Source organism: Catharus ustulatus, chromosome 2 (genome assembly GCF_009819885.2).
Source record: "Catharus ustulatus isolate bCatUst1 chromosome 2, bCatUst1.pri.v2, whole genome shotgun sequence".
Taxonomy (NCBI): domain Eukaryota; kingdom Metazoa; phylum Chordata; class Aves; order Passeriformes; family Turdidae; genus Catharus; species Catharus ustulatus.
This window is the reverse complement of record NC_046222.1, coordinates 45,516,730-45,542,819: the sequence shown is the minus strand read 5'-3', so window position 1 is coordinate 45,542,819 and position 26,090 is coordinate 45,516,730. Positions and strand designations below refer to the sequence as shown.

Here is a 26,090-nt window from a genome sequence, read left to right as displayed (position 1 = left end):
GGATGATGCACAACCCCACCAGGAACTTAAGTATGTCCTGCCAAAAAGAATGCACATAATTGCGTAAAAAATATTTGTCCACTGATTTAACACAGTAAATCCTCAAAGGGAGTTTAATACCTCTTTTTCTCAATCTAACCATTTCTAGTTAAAAGGTCTGTCTCCCTTTGTTATCCATGAACACAGACTTTTTTACCATGACAGATAGCGTGCATTACTGTGAAAATGTTTTTATCCATTCCTATACTAATTTTCTTTTTTTTTCTAGTTCCTGGTAGAATCTTTGTATCTAAATAACAGAAAACAACTAACCAATTTCTTGTGAGCAACTAGAACACCACAGAAAAATCTGGCAATTTGTCACACTCTTAATTTGCTGACTGACTGACTGTTTTGGCTACAACTTGCCAGTCTGCCTGTCTCTTAAATTTGACTTTTACTGCTACTTTCATGACTGAGGTCTTTTTTAAATTACACAGAAAATCATGAAAAGCTTTTAAGTAGCTTTTCTCTTTCTCTCAATAGAGACACCACATGGAATGAAGACTAATACTGCTGTTCTTCCCATCTGTTGGCTGTTTTTGCTTGTCTCAAGGGCTGTCTTGTCAATGGTGTTTGAGCATGTATCTGCTCTGGGATACACGCACTGACAGTCCCTCACTAAAATCAACTTAGTGAGGTGTCATACAAGTTTAGCAGTCCAGATTGGTTTACTGTTTCCATTTCCCTCTGTGAAAACCATCTTTCCCACATGAGTACTAGCAGGCTATGACAAAAATCACTTAATCTTCTCTTGAATGAACACATTGAATACATACATTACAGACTCAACATTATCTGTTGCTGTCTTCTGAAACTATTTCTCCTTCACAGACTTTTCCTGGAATAGGCACAACAGAACTAGAGGAAACACTTCAGCAAGACATGAAATTACTTAACAATTCCTTACATCAGAATCCTTCTGTACAGATCCCTCCTGTTTTCCAAGTGCCACTGCAACATGATGTTGATCATCCAAGCGGGTTTCCTAGTAAAGATGAAAAACAGAAATGTAAATGCATTTTCTTTACTTTGTTTCCAGAGTATAGACTATATAAGGGTTTAGAGTATGGTTCAGAACAACAGCACAAGATCATTTAAAATACTTTAAAATAATGACATTCAAAAGGCAATAGAACTTTTTAGCAGATTTATTGGAGAGCTCAATGATGCAGACACATTAAAATTTTCACAGGGCTGAGGACAGATTACTATAGGTTATCATCACCTTATCCATTTGTAGATATTTGTATTCCAGTTTGTGACCTAAGCATTCCTTTACCAGTCCCTTCTAAGTCCCAAACCATATAGCCCATCTTAGTGATCCTTTTCTAGTGAGATGAACTGTGAACCTCTAGAAGGTATTCTGAGAAACAATGATGTCAGTGTAAATTTAAATCAATTACTCTCTCTCTTGGTTTCAGACAGCATGTAAGAGCACAACTTTAAATTCCAGACATTGTGAGTACTGCTATGTATAAATATGAATCAACATTTCTAGATGTATAACTACATATTTAGTAATATAGTTTTTACCTATTTAATAGTTTGGTTTGAAAGCATTTTCTTCTAGAAAGACTAAAAATTTATCTTAAACAATTTCAGGAAAATGAACCCCAAAGACTTTTACTGTTTCCTGAATAATGCTTATTCTATAGCCAAGCCATAATTTCATTGACTTAAAAAAATATATATATCTAAAGGGAGGAAAAAAATTTGCCCTGCTTCTTTATTCGAAAGTTTTCACGCAATTTCTGCACACTTTCTAAAGTAGAAATGAAGATTAACAAGAATTTTATCCAGGAAAGTGATCAATTTCAATATTGCCATTAATCTGAAAATCATAAAGTCATAGTCTCCTGAGGATAATGCAGGATATCTCTAAAACTCTCTCCTCCTATTCATAAGACTCAATCTCCAGTTTTGGCTTCCTGTGGAAATATTCTAACTGCACTATATTATAATATAAAGAAAGAACAATAATTTCCTCCTATTTCCTCTGACAGGTTGTTGGTTGCCTCATTTTTCTCCCCTTTTAATCTAAGCAAAATGTCTTTTAGAACAATGGTGACAGTGTGCATCAGGCTTTTCTACAGTTCTTCCACTATAGAGGATTTTCAAAGGCTTCAGTTGCCAGGATACCATTTCTGTGATTCCAAAACAGCCCTGTATATATATATATACACACACACACACACATATATAAAAAGGTGCCAAGCTGCTCAGCTCAAATCTACTCAGCCCAGCTCAGCCAAGGCAACAGCTGCTCCAGTGATGTGTAGCACCAGTACAACTGCAAAGCTGGGAGATGTTTCTGGCACACGTGGGCGCCTTGGCTGAGAGGTGCTAGTCAGGAAATAGAACTGTGCTTTTACTTTGATCTCTTCAGCACCAAAACTGTGCCCCAAATTTGGCAGCTTTAGCAGTGAATTTTAGAACCCTCACCTACATAAAAGAAAACCCATTCAAGTTCATGTTGTCGTACCTTTTTGCAAAGTGCTAGTAAGAAAATGAGTATTTCAATTCTGTCTAGATTAAGAAAAATACTTAATATAAGAAACACTAATAAACCTACAGCATAAGCAGTAGTTTACATGACTGCAAGAGCTATAAATGCACTTCCTATGGGGTATCATTTACTGTGTTTCCCACTCCTTTACTAGGATATAAAACTGCAAGTAAGTCAAGCATAAAGAATTCTATCTCAGAAGCAACACTTGTACTCAGTGTGCACATTTCTGTAACTTCCTCAAAAACAAGAAAGACTATGAATATTAGATGCTTCATCAGGTGTTGTTAAACCATTTCTGTAGTGGCAGTGGTTTGTGCTTTTCTGGATGGAAAAATTACTATATCCCCTTTTTAATTACTTCATTTTCTGCCCTTCTTTCATTTTTTTGCATGTCCAAGAGGTCAAACACAGATCAGAACAGAGGTCACAGTACACCACAACCAGCAGTGGCTTACACCTGTAATTAGAAGGCTGCAAACAGTTTTAAGCACAGAATTTTCTTTTTATGAAGTCAACTTATATTACTTCTTGTTTGTTCAACTAAAAAAATATTATAGATAGTATTTTACATATTTTTATATATAAAATAATGTTTTTTCAGTTAAAAGCTGCATTTAACAGGCAGTGACTGTTTAGACAGACCTTCCCTGCAGGGACCCTGCCCAATGAACAGTGAACGAAAAAGGTTCCATTTCATTTATTTCATGTATCCTCTGTGGTCAAAAGAGAGCTTTCAGCATCTTACAATAAAACAAACTACACTGTTTATCTATCTTTGCTGTTTCAGAGCAATGTAAATCTAAATCAAATACAGAAAGGAATATCTATTCTGACCTTCACTAGTGGTCAGCAAAAACCTTAAGCAATGGAATTAATGAAACATACTGAAACTATAAAAAACTGCAGATCAGCTTCTTCCCTGGAGATACTGATATACCAGCTTATAAATTGAGTATTTTAAATGGAAATAAATGATTAAACAAAAAGAGGACACTCATACAGAATTCCTTCAGGGTAGAGAGCTTATTTTGTTAAGATTCCTCTCTATTAACCAGAAAACATATAATGGACGAAAATCTGTTTTTTTCTGCACAGAACAAAAGTGTTACTAGAGCACACAGAGATTTACAATGATCTCATTTCAAAGACTCAGCAGAATGATGTGTCTGGAATTCAAATCATTATGAATTCACTCAACAACAGCTTATGATGAATCTGTACCTTCCCAGCCAGCAGAACTGATTGATGAGTGAATCCAGTAGGATTAGCTAGTCTTAGAAACAAAAGTCTTATTTATTCCTGACAATGCAACAGGATTAACGTCTCTTACTGAGGGTGAGAGATGCCAACTACAGTTGCACACCAGCAATTACTAAATATGTTTCCAATTGACGCAGGTAATCTCTCGTTGAAATTCAGGTTCTGGAAGTAATCTATCTGCGCATAAACAAACCAAGCAAATATTTGTGTTGTGAAAAAATGCAAAATGTTATTTGTGCAATGGCAGTTCTCCCAGGTGATTCTTAATCCTGGAATGAAGTTTAGGATAAATCATGTGCTTCCTATGTAAAATAATTGTATCCAATGTTGAGGTAGATAGGAAAACAGAAATGTCTTATATCTCATTTAAGATTCTTCTCTAATATCAATTCCAGTAAGTGCTGTCCAGTTATTCTTCTTAATCAATTGTATACAACTGGTACCAATAAGGAAAGGGTCACAAATACATCTAACATTTTGCAAATTGCTAACTATGAATTTATTTTTCAAAATCTCATTGAATGGTTTACATTGGAAGGGACCTCAAAGATCATCTCATTCCAACCACTTGCCTTGGACAGGGACACCTTCCACTAGACCAGGTTGCTCAGGACCCCATCCAATCAGGCTTTAAAAACTTCCAGGGATGGGACACCCACAAGTTCTCTGGGAAACCTGTTCCTGTGCTGGTATAGTTCCAGTGCCAATATATTTGTCCATAGATAAGATCTGCTACAAATCTATCTTATAAACTTATATTCATCTCCTTAAATGACAAAATTTGTCATAACTGTTTTTAATCGACTTCTTTCATTTTTACTTGAATGAACTACTACATTCGTATCATAGTAGTAGGCAGTTCATACCACACAGTCTCCTCACTGGCAGGGCACTATGAGAAGATGGAGTCCCTGACTTTGTTTCAGTGTGTTATCTGCACTATACTCATCCTAAATTCAAAACACAGCACTATGCCAGCTATTAAGAAGAAAATTAACTATACCAGAGATGAAACTAGGACAGTTGTCCAAGTTTATTTTCTTCAAAGGAAGTAAATGGAGTATATAGAATTACCCATAATAATAATCATCACCATCATCATAATGACTCCATCCTAAATCAACACCCTGACAAAATACTGCTATCACTCCTCACTGAGCTAGCTGTCTTTTAGTTATTACTAAGCAAAGTCACCATTTTAAAATGAGGAAAGAGTGTACTGTCTGTACGAATAAAGCATATTCAACACATATAGCAGACATATCTTAAAATTAAATTGATGCTTTTAAACTAAACTTTTTATCCCTCTAACTCCTTCCACAACAGCTGAAGGGAATCTGCATAGCAAATTCTACAGTAATATATGAAAACAAGACCCTAAAGCTAAATCCTTCCATCAAGATCAAACAAGAGGCTGTTTCTGATCAACTGCCTTCCATTCAAGCCAAAAAATGTGGGGAGTGAATGAGGGCAAAGATACTTCGAGCAAAACTAAACCCTTGGTAAAAGGACCATAAACAGAGTAGTTAATTTGGTATTTACAATGAAATAAGAGAAACCTTTTTGCACTGTTCGCAGAAAATTCTTTCTCCAATTTGAATTGGCTTTGCTCTGACTGTGAACAGTTACAGGGTCTCTAAATAGTGTCAACTTTGATTTGTTCTGATTCATTAGTATTTCTCTTGACCTTTTAGTCATGACAAGGATAAAGTGGTGGATTTTTTCCTGGTCTTTATGAATTTAAAGTTATCTTTTTCATATTACATGGTACTTTCTGAAGGAGATTTCAGAATATTTTGTGTAATTGTAATGGGTAAAATCCCCTTTATTTCTCCCTTGCATTTTTAGTAAATTAGGTTCTCTTTAAAACTAAAATGAATCAATCAAAATATGTGATAGCCGAATTTTAAACAGTCTTGCTCTCTTTGATCATTTCCTTTCACTAAGATATAGGCAGTTCTGAAATGTAGAACTGAGGTCATTAGATTTTTTTTATTTGATAGAAAAAGCTCCCTCAAACTTGGAACAGGGACCCTAAGGAAAAGACTGTATCAGTAATACGCACAGGTGACTTAATGTCTGTTCTTGGGTGACTCTTTCAGATTTCTCAAAATTAGTGTTTTCAACTAAAAAGTTATTTCAAAAATCTGATGAGCCAAAAAAAGACTTTTCTAAGTAAGAAAATGGACACAAAATTAAAAGAAACTTGGCAACTGAGACAAAAAAGTAAAGCAATGTTTAATTTCAGGCACTCTGGATACTGGTAACTGAGAAACATTTTATTTATTTAATTTTAATGAATGTTGATATTTAAAGGAAATTATATCACAGTTGAAATTGTATTTAAAGGAAACTTGATATTAAGCCCTTCCTCTGAAATACAAGAATCTGCCTCATTATAATGCTGCACTCTTGGGAAGCAGGAGGGCAAGTGTGGAAGTGGAGACATTGCTCAAACAAAAACTGCACAAATGTTCTAGCAGTAATTACTAAGTAATAAGGAAAATCCAAACAATTAGAAAGCATTTAAGTATTACAGGGAGCTATCTACATCATCATCTTCAGGTTATTGCTGTCAATCAACCACAGGCACATCAAAGACCAAAATTAGGAATTCCAGAACTCAATGAAGACAGGCAGATGTTCCCCTGGCCATGGTACACTGCAGTAATACAGAAAGCATTCTGGTACAAGATGTGTCACAGGCTTTCCCAATAATTGCCAGTGTAATTCCAACTAGTGAATTTCATGACATACTGGTATTGCTATACTATATAGGAATTAAGTAAGAGGACTGATTTAGTATGCATAGACTTGTAAAGTAACACAAAACCAAAAGTGGACAGGAATGCTGAATGAAGGAATGAACTATGAAGAGAGAAGCTTATACTCTGAACTCAAACATTACTGGAACATTCATTCTTTCACACGACATGCACAGGGTACATGTTTGTACACTAAAGAAAATAAGCATACAGCAGAAATTTGTCATTTACACAGCTCTATTGGAACAGTTGTCTCCAACAATATAGGTATTTTCAAAATGCAAATATTCAAAACTGAATAATCTTACTGAAAAGTGCATTTGACAGTTTGTTCCATTTTTTGCTTTGTTTAAAGTGGTTGAGTAAACATGCCTCTGGGGTGTAGAGAAATAGGATTGTGATTTAATTTTTTTTAAAGCTTGTTTTTTTTTTTGGTAATAAATAACTTGAGATCATTATGAATCAGAATCATTTAGGCTGGAAAATACTTTTAACTGTGTTAAAGTCCAACTGTTAACCCAGCACTGCCAGGTCCACCTGTAAACTATGACCCTATCCGTTCTTCCCCTATGTATCTTTTAAACTACATGAGATGGTACTGGTATTTCTTACCATATCTGAAATAATAGATGTTTTAGTGATAAGCCCCAGTAACTTTGAAGAAGGAAAACAAAACCCCACCCCAAGACTCAGTTAGACTATTGAGACCAACAGTTTTAGACCAACTGAAGAAGAACTTTAAAATCTCGAGCCTGTTCAAGAAATCGGGTTTGAATATATTTCTGCGAACTTCCTGCATGCCTTAGAATGAACTTCCCAGAGTGCAGGAAATATACTCCAGGCACAGGAAAAATAAAAAGACATTATAATGAATCCATCTATGGGGTGTCCTTGCAATCACAAAAAAAACCTTTAAAATGCTGCAGATTTGTATCCAAAATTTTTATTAAGCTCAATTAGGTTCTACAAAATAAAGATGAGAAGTTTGCAATTAAAAAAAAAAAAAAAATCAAATGTGCAATACAACCATAAGGACTTGAGACTGCTTATCACTGGTGAAAACAAGTTCTTTACCTCAAATGTCCACTCCTCTTCTTTTTCTCCATCCAGAAGCATTTTTGTCTCCTTATACACCTTCCCTATTTCCAGTTGCAATGGAGACACATTAAATTCAATTCTCTGCAAGTTAAAGCCAATTCCAACTCCAATGGCTTTTAAGAAGCTTTCTTTTAAGGCCTAAGAGACACAAAAAATGCATTTTATTTATATTGGCTATACAATGTTTTTTTAACTCCTATTTACTTTTCTGTAAACATTACTTCTGAGTACACATTGCTGACAAAATAAATTTAAGACTTACACTACTGTAAATGTGACGGTAGACTGGTAAAATTATCAAGAGAAAAAAGTTATCAGCATAGTTTACACCCAGCCTAACCTGCTGCATATTAAAATAAACATGCAACTGAAATTACTCTACGGCATATACAGATATGAATACTTTACCTTGTTCTGGCTATGTGTTTAAAACCACTAATAAATCCCATTGGAAATATCTGCTGTACAATGGTTCTCCAAGTTGTTCTGATATTAAAACAATCACTGAAATATAAAATCCAAAAATATCTTCACATGAAATGGTATCAAGTAGCTCTAGGGGAGTTTAGATTGGATAAGAGGAGAAACTTCTTCATCAAATGGCTTTTCAAGCACTGGAAAAAGCTGCCCAGGGAAGTGGCTGAGTCATCCTGAAATTCTTTAAACTATGGGTAGAGGTGGTGCTTAGGGACATAGTTTAGTGGTGGATTTGATGATCTTAGATGTCTTTTCCAATCTAAACCATTCTATGATTCTGTGCAACTACAAAAAGATTATATTTTTACTATAATGAAAATAATAAATTGTATCAGAAATGTGAACATTTGCAGACTTCAAATAAGAAAAGAAGTATTACCCAGTGCCGATAAAACATATCCAGCTGCCTCCATTCATTACTCAGAGACTTGATTACATCCCACTCCGTTTCAGTAAACTGTCGCTTCATTATGTGAAAGAAATTTGGAATTGAGCTACTACCTATAAATCAGACAGAGATATTTACAGAAATTTTAACAGAGTAGTAATAATAAGCAAATGAATTATCTCACACTATTGCTTTAGAAAAAACTCTTAAGAAAAAAAATTTATGAACCAACTGTGCTCCACCATTTGAATTTATATAGCTTCAAAGCAGTGAGCTGATGATTGTTCAGGATGCAGTATTTCCAGCACTCTCTAAAATGCAAAGTATTTAACCAATGATGATTTTATATAAACATAAAAAATTATATTCAACTAAAAAAGTAGCATATACAGTCTCTGGCATCTGACAGCTTGATCTAGTAACATTTTATAAAACAGCATGCTGTTTGTCAAAATTCATTAAGCTATTCTGCCTCCCGCCCTTGGATGCTGGGATACAAAAGAAACACTTTTTTAAGCACAGTCTTCCAAATTTATCACAAACATATTAAGCTATTTGGATTGGATTTACTCTGAAAGAAAAATGGGGGTAGAGATGTGCCCATAATAACAGTAAGAAATATACCAAGGGAAAAAAAAAATCCTCCAAAATTCCCAGCCTCAAACCACCAAACCTTCAACTACTTAGATTAAATTTAAGCTTCCCCTGAAAATAATCACAGCTGTGTGACACTGCACAGCAGGTCTTTTGGGGCTACACCACTTTTCCCCACTAGTCTAAATTTACCTTGTAGAAGACACTACAGTGTGTGGTTATATTGATCAATGGCATTTCTATAGTACAATGTAACCTATGGATGTTGTTACAAGCTTGGCTACCTATAGCCTACGTCAATCAGTATCCCATGCAAGCATACAAATTCAACTGGGCTTACAGGTGGCCAAAGAGACAACGGCAGAAAATGGCCTATTTTCTTTAGTAGGGATAATAAAAATCTGGAGAGACACAATTGAGACAATATATTTGATAGGTTACTCAATGTTCTTACTAAAAATAAAACATTAGTTATATTTATTCCATAACATTTTCCCCTTCCCAATACCATGCAACTTTGAAGAACCCATTCACTAAATAATTGCTTAAGATACAGATTCTAACTGTAGTTGTGGCAGTAATTCTTTGAGTTGACTGAGCAAGGAACTTTGCTTTCCTATGCTCATGTTCCCCATCCTAAACTAGGTGTAAAGCCTCCCCTATAAGCTGGTTGTCTTCTACAGATATCTAAGCAGTAAATAAAAGCAGGTATTGGCAGCAGTAGTAACTGATCTGAACAAACTAATATTACACTAAAGCACACATTCAGGTTTTCTCACAATTTCCAAACCATTCTGCAAAGTGTTTTCTGACACACATATGCCACAAGACATGGCAGTGACATTTCAGAGATTCCCTTAACTGCATTTTAAATCTAACATCTTAAGACAATTTTGTTGACAGTTGCACTGCTAAGCTAATGGAATGATCCAAAACAATCTAAGGACAGGACTAACTTCCCTCTGGAGAAAACAACGAAGACGAAAGCAACCACAATGTTAAGTATGCTTGGATGAATTACCGAGGCAAATTTCATATCCATCTACTTACACAATCCAACTTCCCTGAAATAATAAAAAAGAACAAAAAACATTGTTGAACTTGGAGAGAGGTATTTTCTTTCATCTCTGTGTTTGTATGGCCCATTTTACAATCAAATAACTACAAATAACTACATCAGTACCTGCTCAAAACAATCCACTTTTTCTTCCCCCACTTTCTTTCCTTTCTCAAACATTTAAGACAACACTGGTGAGGCTCTGGTTTGTTCCTTTGATTCAAACTACAAAACATTCTAGAATTTCCTGATGTACCCTTCCTCATCTATTACAGTAAATTCACGAATACAAGCCGCACTGACTATAAGCCGCATCTCTGGGTGTTGGCAAATATTTCGGTTTTTGTCCATAGATAAGCCGCACCCGAATATAAGCCGCTTTGTCGCTCGCAGCGAGGACCCGCGTGCAATTAGTGACAGAACCGCGGGAGGGCGGGGTTTACTGGCTGAGCTAAGGCTGTGCAGGCTCGGCCCGCTAGGGGCCGCTGACGGGGCCAGGTGGTCCAGCCCGGTGCTGCCGCTCGGGGCTGGCCGCCGCTGCCACTGGGCTCGGGGCCGGCCGCCGCTGCCCCTGGGCTCGGTCACCCCGGGTCGGCGCTGCCCTGCGGTGGCAGGCAGGGACGGAGCTTCCCCTGCTCCTACGGCAGTGGTGGCGGGCGGGGACGGAGCTTTCCCGCGCCCGTGGCGCCGGCAGTGGGCAGGGACGGAGTTTCCCCGCTCCTGCCGCGGCGGCGGCGGGCGGGGACAAAGCACCCCGTCGGCTCCTCCAGCCACGGCAATGGCGGCGCGCGCTTCCCCCCCCTCCCCGGGCCACAGCAATGGCGGCGCGCGCTTCCCCCACCCTCCCCGGGCCGCGGTAGGGGCGGCCCGGGTCCCCCCTCTCCTCCCCGGGCCGCGGCAATGGCGGCGCCGGGCTACCCCCGTCTCTCCCCTGGGCTGTGGCAGAGGAGGAAAGAGAGCTCTCCCGCCTCTCTCCCCGCCCCCCGTGCTGCCTACAGGGAGCCAGGCTCCACCCGCGGTGCAACAAAGTAGCGATTTGTAACAATCGCAAAATGCCGACTTTGCAGCTGCTCGGCTCAGCACTCTGGCAGGCACTTCTGAGGTTGTATTAGCCGCTCCTGATTATTAGCCGCATTTCCGGTTTAGGAGCAAAATCTTAGTCAAATTGGTGCGGCTTGTATTCGTGAAATTACTGTACTTTCAGAAAGTTCTCCTCCTTTCAATAACCAGGACTACCAGAGAAAACCACCCACAACTATTCACACTAAGCTACATTCAGCATTCAGAGGCATAAAAAGGCTCCTTCATTGTCAGCCCTGCCATCCCAACTTTATCACATGTAGGTGAATACACCCAATGCTTAAACCATTCAATACACAAAGTGTATACCAAACCCATGGGCTATTGCTTTCTTCCTCATTGTTCTTAGAAACCTCTTGTCTTAGAGGTTTCTTCAACTGTTCAGCTACCTTTCTCAACACTCATGTTCAAATTCACACAGTACTTTCCCCTCCACTCCCACTGTCTGTCACATTCCTCCTCTGCAAAGCTCAGGCACCACTTTGTCCTTAAGTGCACTCACTCCCTGTTTCCTTAAGACAGTACAGCTGCTTTGTCCTGGGAGCAGATCAGAGGACTTAAACCACTATTCTCCATCAGTTACTTGCAGTACCACAGCCCGCCTAGTCTGTTTTTCCATATTTGCTTCAGTATCAGAGAAAGACAAATTCACAGATCCATGGGGAAAATGTAGGTGAAAAGGACCTTTGGAGACCACCTGGTGTCACCTTCTGTTGAAAAACAGAGCCTTATGTTGGGTTATCTAGGGCCCTGTCAAGCAGAGTACTTCACCCTTCTCTGGGGAACCTAGTCCAGTATTCTGCTCTTCTCATGGTGAAGACTTGTTCTATAGAGACAGAACTCTCCCTGAAGCAACCTGAGCCTGCTGCCTTTTGCCCTGCTCCTGCGCATCCTCATGAAAACAACTACATACATCCTCTCTGCAGCTACATTTCAGGGAGGTTGTGATTAGATTCCCCTCTTCAGAACTTTCACCTCTTCAGGTTCAGCAAACCCAGTTCCATCAGCACTTGTAAGTCAAGTTCCCCAACCCTCTAATCACCTTGGTGGCTCTTTGCTAAACCCCCTTCAATTTTCCCATGTCTTCCGTGACTCAGGAAATATGAAGGAGACAAAACTAAAAGCAGTAGAAAGTTTTGGTTTAAATTCCATGTTTTTTGCTTTTAGTTTGATTAAAAAAAAAAAAAAAAGCCTCAAGTGAACTTGCCACAATTTATAAAAAACTTCCTTTGAAAGAATAAGTCCATGTAGCAATTAATTATTTGGTTTTGAATTTTCATTTCTAAAGTAGTTCCCCCTGGTCAACTTGTTTCAGAAATAAACTTATTTCTTAAGTAAGTACTTCTTATTTGCCTATGTCAGGAAATAGAGCTCTTCAAAATAACAAACTAACTCGTTTTAATGCTGAGCATTAATTATATTGCCCTCTCTGATTTTAAAATATATTCTTTGTTAATAAACTTTAAAGTACTACATTAGCTCCTTAAGTATATAAACTGAGTAATCTTTCAAAAATTGTATTCTAGTCATTAAAAATAAAACCTAAACCCAAAATTAAGTTTCTTCATTACATTAAGGCACACAACACCCTGGAAATTTCAGGAAGAGTGAGGAGAGGAAATAGCAAGGAAAAAATATTGATTAATATTGACATTAAGCCTGGAAAGTAAACATGCTATATGCAGGTAAGTGTGTGTGTTCATATGTGTCTGCATTTTGGACTATTTGCATGAGTTATTTACATTAATACATAATGCCATGCTTTCCACTGCAATGAAAACAGGGTTTTTGTTAAATTTTTTAAAGACTAGGCAAAAAATCTGCTTTGCATTTTCCCTGAAGAACAGTAATGCCACAGACCAGAATAAAAGACTGATTTTAAAAAGAGGCAGGAGAGATAAATATGAAAAATAGACTATATTCTCTAGTCCTGTTTGCAAATATACTGTAGAAATAGTACATAAATACATCGTAATTTCTCCCGATTTTTCTACCTGCTAAAGAATCCAAACAAGCTGTATTTGTAGGAAGATAAAGGCAATCAGAATTAAGATCCATGCAAACTATCATGCTATTAAAAGTGAAAATTACAACCCATAAGGTTAATAGAGAAATCTTCATATTTTTCACATTTTTACAAACATCAGGTTAGTCACAAGTCGCTTTTGGTAATACAGTGCACACTTCACAAAAGCAGAGCAGAAGCTTGTACCAGAAATTACTAAAACCATTCCATGCATTCTCAAAACCAGTGAGAAGAGTAGATGATTGACCATCTTCACTTCAGGTTTTATGAGTTTACACTCTTCAACTTGGTTTGGTCAGATACAACAAACTAGCTTATAAAGCTACTACTGCCAGCTCATTGATCAACTAATCTCCTGAGAAAACACAACAAACAAACCAAACCAAAACAAACACTCAAAACACAAATACAAAACAAACCCCAGAATGCAAATAGCCTCCTTACCAATTTGAACTACATAAAAGAAACAGGTCAGTGACCAAGAACTAATACCTAAGCAACATAATCAGTTCACTTTCAGATGGAAAACAGGTAAAGTGGCAACGTGACACATCAGACATAGCAAAACAAACAACTGAAGCATGAACAGCTCAATCTACCTGATAATGTGAAACACAAGAATGCTGTGAAGCTTATAAACTGTATTTGATGAATGTTTCAAGTCCTGGACTGGATTTGCTGACAATCCTTTTGGGGTAGGACCATATTTGATCACATTTTACTGTCTCTAAAGGAAACCAAAGTAACCTGAAACAGAGAAAACATTTCTTCTGCAACAGATGCCCCACCCCTAATTGTTTATTAATACCAACTAACCCTTGTACAGATGTTTAGAAACAACACAAGGCAAATAATTAGTGAGACAAATGACTAACTTACAAGAACCAGATAGAACATTAACAATGCATGCTTTTTTCAATGTACTAGCTCACACAGCTTTTGTATGAATTGGAAATTGGATTTACATTCTCTGACCTCCACATTTCCTGTCAGTATGCCACAATTCTCCCAATTATATGTATGTGAAATATCCATTCTCATGTTAACATTGATATGTTTTATCTAATTCTAAAATGCCTGAAAGTTTGACATTGCCGCCTATGAATTACTCAACATTTTCCAGATTGTAAAAATGGAAAAGTCATAAAGAGAGTGAAATAATTTGATAATATTTGATATTTTCTCTGCAGATAGCATCATTAATTCTGCAATATTAGAGAAACTGCTAAGTTTCAATTGCATTAGTGTGGTTGGGTCCAACAGCAGTGATAAACATTTAAGCAAGTTGCCTTGATAGTCAACGTAAAACAAAAGGAAGCAAAGAATCATAATGGCTTAGACAGCTCTACCTCTAACACTTGAGTGGAAAAACAGCAGCTTTGCCACAGCTATGAGTTGATTAAAAAAAACTGAAATAAAATTAAAAGCTATTAACAGGATACCTCATATCTGATCAATTCAAAGACAAATAGCACTCTCTCTGCAGCAGATTCATGCTTTTTGTAATTTATTCTGAAAATTAAAAAAATATTCTAGATCCTCTCAAATTTTGTTCAGACTGTTTCTGAATATTTCTACATGTTCTTTTCATGCCAAACATTCAGCTGGAACATATACTTGCTATTGAAGAGCTTGCAGTCAAACACACCTGGGTGCAAGCTCATGGTTTTAGCGTGCTTCTGAGGAGAGAAAATAAAAGCATTTAAAATACAAAAGGTCTTAATCACTAAGATGACTCAAGGACCTCAAATTGTTTGAGAAAAATGTACTTACAAGTAAATAGTTAAAGCAAGTAAGAAAATGAGCAGTAATAACTTTCTTGTGTTTGTCAACCCTTAAACCTTTTACTTGCTTAAGCTCTTTCCAAGAAGTCATATGACCACAGCTAGCAGAGCTCTAGGTAGCCATAATATTTCAGCAAAAACAAAAATTACCCCACAAAAATTACATTTTAATCAGTTTTTCATTACAGAGCAAATATCAAACAGTTACAGCAATCATTGTATTGCCAGAAGAACAGAAACTCTACTTCTTTTCAACACTAGGAAGTTATGCTGCATCACACTAAAACACAACCCCCCAAAATCTAAATAAACATAAAAATACACTTCATAAAGCAAGTCATGAGGACACAACTACAGATGTAAAAAAAAAAGTCCAGATGGTGTTTGGCCATCCATAGCCTTACATTACATAGTACAACCAAGCCACCAGATCTCTGAAAAGTTTTATTACATTTTATGAAGTAATATACTAAAAGGTCTTTCTACACATTCAGAAATATTGACTGAAATATTTGTCAGTTAATTCTTTGCTTTAAAATTAACATTTTAAAGAAAACTTATAACTTAGTATCATTTACTTCTCCAAGAAAACAAACAAGCAAAACCCCACATTTAGTAGTCAAAAAAAACCAGACAAGCAAAAAAAAAGGAGATTTAATCACAATAGCAGATCTCCCTTTCACAGTTTATCAAGCAGTAAGAGTTAGGTATTTAGTGACAGTGTAATTATAGGGAATGTAGGCCCATCTTTAAGAAGCTAACACCACTGCAGAACCTGGGGTTGTACTGGAACCCGGTTGATACTTGGCATATAAAATACAACATTGGATAAAATGGGTGGGGGGTAGCCAGTTCTCAGTACATAAGTCATCATCATGTTCCACATGAATTTCACTACATGATTCACAGTTTCTAACATCTCCTTGATCTGAGAAACGCAATTTTGTCCTGGGAAGCTCTGTGACCTTAGCAAGCACTGGTTTCCCTGAAAGGGTCTGATGAGAGATGTCCCCTCTAAACTTGGTTTGGAAATGGTCCTCAGTATTGAGACACACACTCTGGGATTGCGTCCTTCAACTTCATGATATCCTATGCAGTAGTGAATCCAATGAACAATCCAGAGTTGCTTTTCAATGGCCGAAGTCAGGACACTGCACAGAAGCCTGTCCCAGAACACGAATTGCACAGACAAATGCAGTAAAAACATCCCTTATTTTCACATTTAAAACTTTCCCACCTCTGTCTGTACACCATGCTTCCCACTTTTCCCCCTTCATAATGAAGTCCAAAAAACCCCACACGATGACAGAACTAGTATTGGTGTTTTAAATTTGGGAATCAATCCCTCCTACATAAGGACATTCTTTAAAAACAAATGAACAAAAAATTTAACAAACCAAAACCTTATAAAACCATTTGTTTGGCTTGCCAGCAGCTGAAAGACTGTTTGTCCCTTTTGACAGCTAAAATCCAGTATGTTTTTCTTTGTTTGGTCTTCCCACAGAGAAGAGACAGCAGTCAGCTAGCCATTGGCATGCTGTCCCCCCATATCCTTCCCCTTAACATCACACAAATCAAATTTTGCCACTGCAGGAGCTGTCTTTTATCCAGCCAAAATATACAAGGAAAGATGCAAGTGGAAGATAAATGCTGCAATATGGCAAAAGCAGATGAAAAAGCAGAGGCCTACAGATGAAAAACTGATGAACTTCAATGGTCTATTCACCTGTATCAGCTGTATCTACTCTTGTAGATATCATCTCCAAGTGTTTGCTTTGCTTTTATTAAATTTGTTTTTACTAGGAAAGAAAAAGGAAGATATACATGCTTGATACAGAACCCAACAAGTCTGATGAATAAACAGGAAAACTATGCAGGGCAAGTAATAACTTTTTAATACACCACAAAATTGGATTTTCCATCAAAATACAACACAGTACATAATACCTATGAATGCTTAGAATTCCCAGTACCAACCCAATAAATGGCAAGAAAACAACTACCTATGGAAGTAGAAAATGTCTCCCAATCCAAAATGTCACTGAAAACCTGACATAACATAAGCAATCTGTCATCTTTACTGAGGTAATATAAAAATATTTGCCATGTTGAAAATCAGAACTTTTCTTAGGAAGGAAATACATGCGGAAAATACAGCTGAGACTATTTTTTTTACGTTTATTGAGGAGAGTTGTGAAATATTTAAGGTAAGTTCCTACCATTTCATAAGTCAGTATAAAAAAAAATCTGCAAGTCTGTTTCTCAAAGACAGTTTCACAACCTTGAAACTAATAAGGGCTCCAAACTGTAATACCTGCACAGTCAATATCCAAATAAGCTTCTGACAAGCAAAATAAAGTCCCCTTCTATGTTCCAGCTCTTGCAACACATATATGTATCTGTAGAGCTAAGCTATTGGAAATGGGCAGCATTAGCAAGAGACTCCTCAAAAGGCAAGTTTTTAACACCTACATGGTGATTACACAACCTTAGTCCTTGGATCAGATTTTTCTGCTACATTTTCTTAATTTGGAAAGCCAAAGTTAACAGACATTACTGCAGGTTGAAAAGCACTTTTTGTTAAGAAAAAAAAATCAGTTCTATTTAGCTGCTCATTGTGATTGTGTAACTTAATTTCCCAAAACACCAATTAAGTAATAAATTGTGATTATTGCAAATTCAGTGTGCAGAATGCAAAAAAAAAAGCCACCAAAACAATCTGACAAGCAGTCTTATAATTACTCTTTGTTCCAACTCTTATTTTTAATAAAAAGCTCCTGGTTTAGGATTTTTCTTTTCTTTATTGCTACTTTATCCCTCATATATTCTCCACATCCTGATTTTATAGTTCTGCATTTTGCCATCAGTTTATATTTTAATCCAAACGGTTTTACATTTTTCTATTAAAGAAATAGTCTTAATATAAATAAATAAATAAAGGATTAAGAGTGTTTCCTTGGAAAATAAAGACATTTTCCTTTGAAGAGGAGATTTAATCACAATATCAACTTTCACAGTTTATTAAGCATTGGTGCTTTATCAATTATAGAACTGTGTAGCTCCAGGTTAAAACTCTGTTAGAAATGTGAATAAAGCACAGCAATGAAATTGCTATATTTTATACATTCTTTAAGAATACATTTAAGATGGCTGTTTCTTCCCAGTTGCAAACAGAACAAGAACAAAGAAATGCCTCCCTGTTTACTCAGTGTAAGTGCATAGCATCACTGTGATTCCTTAGCTCAACAAGGATATCAGTTGTTTTAACATCCTTCACATCTAAAAATGATGTGCTTACACACGTATTTATAAATTCTGACTTCTTTGATCTGTAAGAAGCAATATTTAAATCAAACCATTGGTTAATTTAATCATTCCAAGCAGCACAATATACACACCTAAAGTTGAACCATTAGCTAACAATTTGGTGATTAGCAGTAAAAGATCAGATGCTGATTGCTACTATGAGATTTACTGAAATACAACAACAAAACCAGAAAAAATTAAAACTTTCTTTAAGGTAAGGTAAATCACCTAAGCACAAAAGCACTCTAAAGAACAATCTGATTTGAAATTTGTTTCTAGGTCAGGAAATTCTTATTGAAAAGCTGAAATGCAGTAATTAAATAAGCATGGCAAATTCAAAAAACTGAACATGGCTGCTAGCTAAAAGACATGCCAAATATCTAAACTACAATGTAGATGTGCCTAACTCAATTAGGCTTATGAATACAGTAGAATTAACAGAACAAAGTTGAAAACTGTCTGGAGACAGAGCTTTCCTCTACTAGCTAGACTGAAGTACAGTATTTAGCTTCTTCATGTGGGACTTACACATGAGACGTGTGACCTGTTTCTGATTTGAAGATCTCTATCATCCTTTGTATTATCCCACCTCAATAATGTAATTACGAGAATAAAAAGAGAAAAACGAGTCAAGTTCTTTTAATATTTCCTTGCCTCAGAGAAAACCAGTTTCAAATAATTCCATGTTTACATATAATAGCCTACTTTCTCAAAAAATCATTTATTGGAGTATTTTTAGATCAAATTAATTTTTTATGAAATTCACATGCAGAAATTTTACCCTTTTGTGTCTTTTAACAAGCAAGTCAAGCATAAAACCACAATACTAATGAGAAAAGTTCATTCTGCTGCATGTCAAGTATTTAATTCTGGAATAAAATTGAGATTGGAGACATCTGGATCAAAGTAAATATAGTGGGATAGGTAAGAAAGACTGCAGGCTGATTTTCATAGACATGGAATGAACTGTTATTTATCTTTGCAAATCCATCTAAGCTAAAAAATTGCATTAGTGAAAACAAATTCACTTGCACGGCAAGAAAGCTCTTGAGCCTAAGATCTAAACTTTTTTCAAATGCTCAAGGCAATCTTTAGTAAGCTATAATTATTTCCTAAGTCTCTGAAAACATTCTACTTTACAGAGTTTAAGTGACTGGTCAATCAACACCCCACACACCACTCAAACCAAGCTGGCACTTGTTGCAGAATTTCTTTTCCATAAGATAAAAAATCAAACACAAGCTCAGTTTTTTCCACAGGAATTAACACTACTGAGAGAATCCTTCTAAATCTTTTTTTTAAAAGGCTTAAAATAAATTCATGTGCATTACCTCTCTGGCCAAATAACGTCCACAGACACTTCTACTAACAAATTTACAGGACAGTGTGCATTTTTCCAAATTACTCAAGAATTCATCTTAAACTGATCTAAAGAGAAGAGAATTTCTCTAAAGAGAATTACTGATCTCAGTAATTCTTCAAAAACAATTAAACCAAAAGGCTGATTTAAACCTACAATAACCTGGCAAAAAACCAAAAAGCAACACTAAAGAGGATACACAACATCTATATGTATTTATATCTAGAGGCAACAATACCTAAAGGAGAATTCTCCTTTTCGACCATCCCTGCTGTTTTACTTCAATATCTGAATAGAGGAAAAAAGGTGATAAACTGCTGCACACCTGTGGAGTTTTTGTAGAACTGCTGCTGTTTCCAGTGGTAAGAATAGCTTCTAGTGTGGCCTTCCTTCACCTTTGAAGAAGGCTACGTCTTGTCATAGTTTCATTTCTCAGATTTTAATAATGAAGCACAAGTAATATGGAAAGAGGTAGCTTCTTATGAACAGTAAGACAAAAATACACAGCAGGGATTAAGAAGTGACATTAAATGTTTACGTGTATCAGGACTCTTTGTTATATAGTAGCACACAAAAGCAGACTTCTCAAAACTTTCAGCTGCATGATACTCTTGTATATCTGCACTGCAGATTTTGCATTCTTCCCGGTTGAACAATAAAGGAGTATAAGAGCTACAATAGGAGAGACCTCAGTCAAGATGCTGTTGGATAACATCTGAAGATGAAGTACTTTGTATTTAAACAAGTGTTTGAAGAAAACAAAAAAACCTACTGAAATGTACTTTGTTCATAGGGAACTCTTCCTTCTTGTAGCTTTTCTGAGGAAAAGATTTATAGTGGATCCACCTTCAGAAATATAGTGTACTTAGCAAGTGCAGAACACGAGCACCACCCAGTGGAAGTACTAGAGAAAATAATATTGGTAAAGTCAGTGTTACCTATTCATAGCCCCGCAACAAAAAAAGACAAAAACCTTCCTCAGAAAAATTTTAGGTGAAAAGATAATTTAAAGAAAGCTGTAATATGAAGTTCTTTCCTTAATATTACTCATTTACTGACTCTCTTTCCCACATACAATTATTACATTTCCATTAGTATCTTATTTCTTTTTTCAAAAAGACAAATTATAATTACAAAAAGGAAGACCTATGGGTCATCTTTTTCTGTTTAGTTTTTGGAATCACCAGCATCTCCAAAATAACCACCACTTTTCTCCCTCTGGGTAAAAACACTGAAGCCTGTCTGTATCAGATCTCAAAGTATTTGACTTCAGAAATAAAGTTTAACATGCTTCATAAAATTTGTCAGATGGACTTTGACAACATGCCTTTAAAATGCCTTTGAAATTTACAGCTGCATAAAATACCAGCAGAGGGTGTAAGAAAGATGTAAGATCCCTACTTCCACATATAATTTTTTTTTATTTTTCTGTATAAATTTGAATTTTGCACTTCCCAAGAAAACTTAAAATAGTTGAACATTTTGATTTTCACAATTTACCTGCTGAAACCAGAAACTTTTTGCAATGAGGAATTAAAACTAGTGAGTCCTGTGGTAAGGTCAGTGGCAGCCCAACCAGAGTGTTTCCAAGGGTGCAGGGACCATGTGTTACCTTTTTCATGGCTGCCTGTAGAGTGCTGTGTTTTAGGTCTATGCCTAACCCAGCATTGACACCGCACTGTTTTCAGCAGTGTTTGCACAGCATCAAGACCTTCTCTGTAACTCTGCTCCCCCAGCAAATAAGCTGAGGGTGTGCAAGATCCTGTGAGGAGACACAGCTGGGATATCACCTTGCTTGCTTTGCGTGAGAGGGCTATGATAAAAGCACCAGCTTCAAGCTTAATCTGTTTATTTGGGCCCTGTGCTACTGCAATCCTGTCAGGTGTGCCCCTATGCCAAAGTAGCACAATTCTTGTCAGGAGACACACAAGAGCTCTGGTGGAGGATCCTCCACAGGCTACCCTGTGGCCTCACACGCTCACCACTGTGTTCAGAGTGAGTGCCTACAGCAGGTGTGAGTCACAGGAAAGAACTTCAGATTGCAAACAAGACAATCCAAAACTGTATAATTATCATTAAAAAGGTGCAAAGTGACCAGACAGAAAGGTATCCAGTCAGGGTTTACCTGAATCTCTATCTTATAACACAAAGTACAGTAATTTCACGAGTATAAGGCGAACCGGAGTATAAGGCGCACTTCCGGGTGTCGGTAAATTTCCGAACTTTGTCCATATATAAGGCACACTGGACTATAAGTCGCACTTTTGTTCGCAGCGAGGATCCACGCGGAACTTTCACAAAGTTGCCAATTAGTAACAGAATCGCGGGATCGCGGGGTTTACTGGCAGGTGCTGACCTTGGAGACATTATTTCCAAGCAAAAAAAGATACAAACAATAGCTGCAGTTGCGCACCTTTGAAGCTTTATTTCCAAGTGAAAAAAGATACGAACAATACCTGTGGCAGTGCACCCTGCAAGCTTTATTTCCAAGCAAAAAAAGATACAAACAAGAGGGTGGTCATTTTGCAAACATTTCCAATGGATCTGCATTGCCTTTAAAGAGCCACGCAGCCATGCAGCTGCACAGCCAAAGAAGACTGAAAACACTGAAAAAAATACAGAGAAATATCACACACTTTGATCAAACTTTTAAACAGCTTCATTTTTCATTCATCAGCTGCTTCATCAATGCTTCATCTTCATGTAACCTTTGAACTCTTCGTCCTCCGTATCAGAAATCAGCAGTTGGGCAATGGCGGTATCCAGCAAACCCGAACCCATATCGCCCGGTCATCAGTTTCGGCACTCTCGATGCCATCACTGGTCAGTCCAGGAATGATGTCAGCCTTCGCGAAGCCTTGGATGATAGTTGTGGCAGATACTTTATGCCAGGCATCCCCTATCCACTGGCACACAGTGGCATAACTTGCCTGGCATAGCCTTCCGATCTTTGTGAAAGAGTGTTCTTCTTCCACCATCCAGTTTTCCCACGTAATTTGCAGTTTTGCCTTGAAGGAACGAATAACGTTTATGTCCAGTGGTTGCACTTCTTTGGTCAAACCACCCGGTATTACAGCAAACTCCGAATTCATCTTTTTCACCAGGGCTTTCACGCTTTTGCGTTTGTGGGCACGCATGCAATCAAAAATTAAACAATGTTGGTGGCATATGAAAAAAGCCATCCAGTCTGCGAGCATAAACTTCCATTATCCAAGTCCTCATTACGTGTTCATCCATCCAGCCTTTTGTATTCACTGCAACAATTATTCCAGCTGGAAACGTTTCTTTAGGCAAGTTTTTCTTTCAAAAATTACCATTGGGGTAGTTTCTGCCCATTTGACAAAATGCCAAGGATGACTGTAAACGATGTCTTTTCGATCCCTGTGGTGCAGATCGATACCGCGGAAGTGTCTGTTCTCTCCACGGTTCGCGTCAGCAGCATATCGAAGGTGAGTGGGACTTCGTCCATGTTGATGATGTGGTCTGGCTGTATATTTTTTTCAGAGATCTTGCTTTTGTAGTAACTCCGGAAGGTGGCCACCTTTTCCTCATAATCCGCCGGCACCTGCTGAGAAACTGTCGTCCTTGTACGGATAGAGAGCTGCCGTCGTTTCATGAAACGGAAGCACCAAGAAGGTCCTGCTTTAAATTCTTCTATATGCTATTCATTTGCAATCGCTTTGGCTTGTATCCAAACGGTGACAGTAGATAAGCTTCAGCCAGCTGCCCTTTGCTCAGAGATCCAACAGTCAAGTCTGTCTTCCAGCTCTGGCCACCTTGCTTTACTGCCGTGGAAACTCTTCCTTGTCTTTCTTGTAAGACAAAGTTCGTCTTCCCGCTTCCTCCATTTGTGTACCATGGATTCATTAATGCTGAATTCTCTAGCTGCAGATCTATTCCCATGTTCTTTTGCATGGTCGATTGCTTTCAATTTAAACTCTGCATCATAAGCAAGTCTCCTTTGTGCAGCCATTTTGGAGCAACTCACCCCATTAACATCCCCTGCCCCCCAGTAACGCCTTAATCGATGGGCAGGCAAGAAGCTGTTCTCTGATTGGTTTATTGTCTGAAAAACGGAAGCTAATCAATTTCAACCCATTTTTGCTTGGGACAGGAGCGGTGTGGTATCAGGTAAGGGCAAATCTCCGAACTTTGCCCATATATAAGGCGCTCCGGGGTATAAGGTGCACTTCCAGGTTCAGACCAAAAGTTTAGTCAAAATGGTGCACCTTATACGTGTGAAATTACTGTATTTTGTAGCATAAAATGCCGGGCAACTCCAAAAACTGTGAAGAAAGATTCTCTAAGAACACAACTACTACTGTCATATCTAGTTAAACATTCAAGGAAGACTCTAAAAAAAATAACCAGAATTCCAGAATGTTTCTCCTTTAACCCAGGCAGGAACCAATGAACATTTGCAAACTAAATGACCTCCATAAAACTGTATTTAAAAATACACTTTGCTACAATCCTAATTTTGATCCTATAATCTAATACATATAGTAATTTCATACAAATAAACAGGCCAATAAATACTTTTTTAAAGTTTGGTCTTTTCCCAACAGCACCTGACATGTTCCCTCCTCATGATCCCCTTTCACTGAGGATTATTGCACATTCACATAGAATCTGCACTCCATACTTATGGGACAACTGAGTCTATGAAGTTCTCATGGGATGGATCCCAGTGTCCCTATTTGGAAAGATGTTCCTGCTTCTGCCTCACAGACAGCAAATCCATAATTAAAGTATCTGCAGATGCTGCTACTGCCCATATGATAGAAAGATTAATGACCTTATTTTCCCAGGGTTCTCCTTCTCTAAATGAGAAATATATCTATATCTGTCCTACAATGCACCCAAAAATAAACAATGAGGAGTGCATTTAACAGCTAGAAATCCCAAATCCATAATACATTCATACACCTTCTTCTAATGACACTAAATTTCTACGACACAGATCGGTTCTTTGGGAAATGTGAAAACGTTCAGTGCTCAAACACTGCAGAACCTGCTTTAGTCACCATAATGCATTACCTGGTAAATCAGTCTTCATAATATCAATGCCAACTTGAAGCTCAGGCTCAGCTGCTAGGACTGCATAGTCTCCTTGATGAGAGACATTGAAGTTGTAATTTGAATGGACATCGAGTAAGTTATTGGCCAGGAAAGGTTTTCCTTTTGATGTCCTTTGCAAGTGTACTTCATTCCAAGGTATGCACAGCTCTTCTGCAATTAATTTCCGCATCAGCAGGCGACCAGCCTATGGAATAAAACAGATGTAATTAATACAGAACTATTGTGCTATGTGGCTGCTAGGAAACCAGATGCCTAAAAATTGTTGGTTTCTTTTCTTACTGCTGATATCAAGCTGTGTATTTTAGCCAAATAATTTAAATTTCTCCCTTTATAAAAGCTGTGTCAAGTAAGTTTATGCAAGAGTTCATCCGAGTATCAAATACATTGTCACTATTAGCACAGTCAACACAAGATGAAAGCGGTTCCAGCCTAGACAGATCACAGTAGTTCTTTACCTTATTCACGATACTTCGTGGCACAAATAAATGCTTTTTACGTACTCGGAACACTAAAACTATCTCAACAGCCTTCCTTTCAGTCCATTCATTCACTACTTAGGTGCTAAATTAAATACTCAACAGCTAAAAGTGATGAATAACTCCTTCCAGGCTAATTACCAGGTGTGTATTACTGTATCATTAGGTAAGGTTTAAAAAACTGAATAATGCAAAACAGCTTTATTCTCCTACTGTCCTATGTAAAGTCTCCCAGGGTACGCAGATTTTGTCGCCTGACTTGTTGTCACGGCTTAGAAGCTGTGGGATCTTTCAGAGTAACTACTGGCAGCAGCCTGCCGTCCCGCTTTGAGAGCGAGCTTCACACTTTATACAAGCCTTATCCTTTAGCTTTACGTCCCCGAAACGCCCTTGCAGGGCATGTTTGCCGACGACAAATCAGGAATTTGGGCAATTTGCAGAGAGACAACCGCGTCCCCGCTCCCCATGTACCAAGGCAGCTTTGGCATCGCGGGCAAAGACAAACTGGCCGATGCGCTCCTTCTCCTCGGGCTGCACCAGCTGCGTGGCCAGCAGCCACTCGCGGCGGCAGGGTCGCCAGGTGCCGCAGGGGAAGGCCCAGCGCACGCTGCCCATGGCCCGGCCCCGCAGCGCCCGCCCGGCCGCGCTCCCGCACCCTCCGGCGGGCCCGCCCCGCGCCGCCAAGACCCGCCCCCTCGAGCCCGGCGGGAGCCTATCGCCGTGCGGGAAGCACGGAGGGCCCCGCCCCAAAGAGCATTAGCCAATCCGATATCAGAGTGCGTTGTG

The 26,090-nt window shown here is 37.9% G+C and overlaps 1 protein-coding gene across 1 annotated transcript in view; it reads right to left on the bottom strand.

Annotated features, from left to right (window-relative positions):
* AASDHPPT (aminoadipate-semialdehyde dehydrogenase-phosphopantetheinyl transferase) overlaps positions 1-25,935 on the bottom strand; it is a 33,502-nt gene extending 7,567 nt beyond the window's left edge. The window contains exons 1-5 of the mRNA XM_033052915.2: positions 25,776-25,935; positions 24,787-25,012; positions 8,531-8,652; positions 7,651-7,812; positions 950-1,027 (exon numbers count right to left, since the gene is read on the bottom strand). Coding sequence (XP_032908806.1) covers positions 950-1,027; positions 7,651-7,812; positions 8,531-8,652; positions 24,787-25,012; positions 25,776-25,919 — 732 coding nt within the window. The 5' untranslated portion in view covers positions 25,920-25,935. The remainder of the gene's footprint in view (positions 1-949; positions 1,028-7,650; positions 7,813-8,530; positions 8,653-24,786; positions 25,013-25,775) is intronic.
* Between the last annotated feature and the right edge of the window lie 155 nt (positions 25,936-26,090).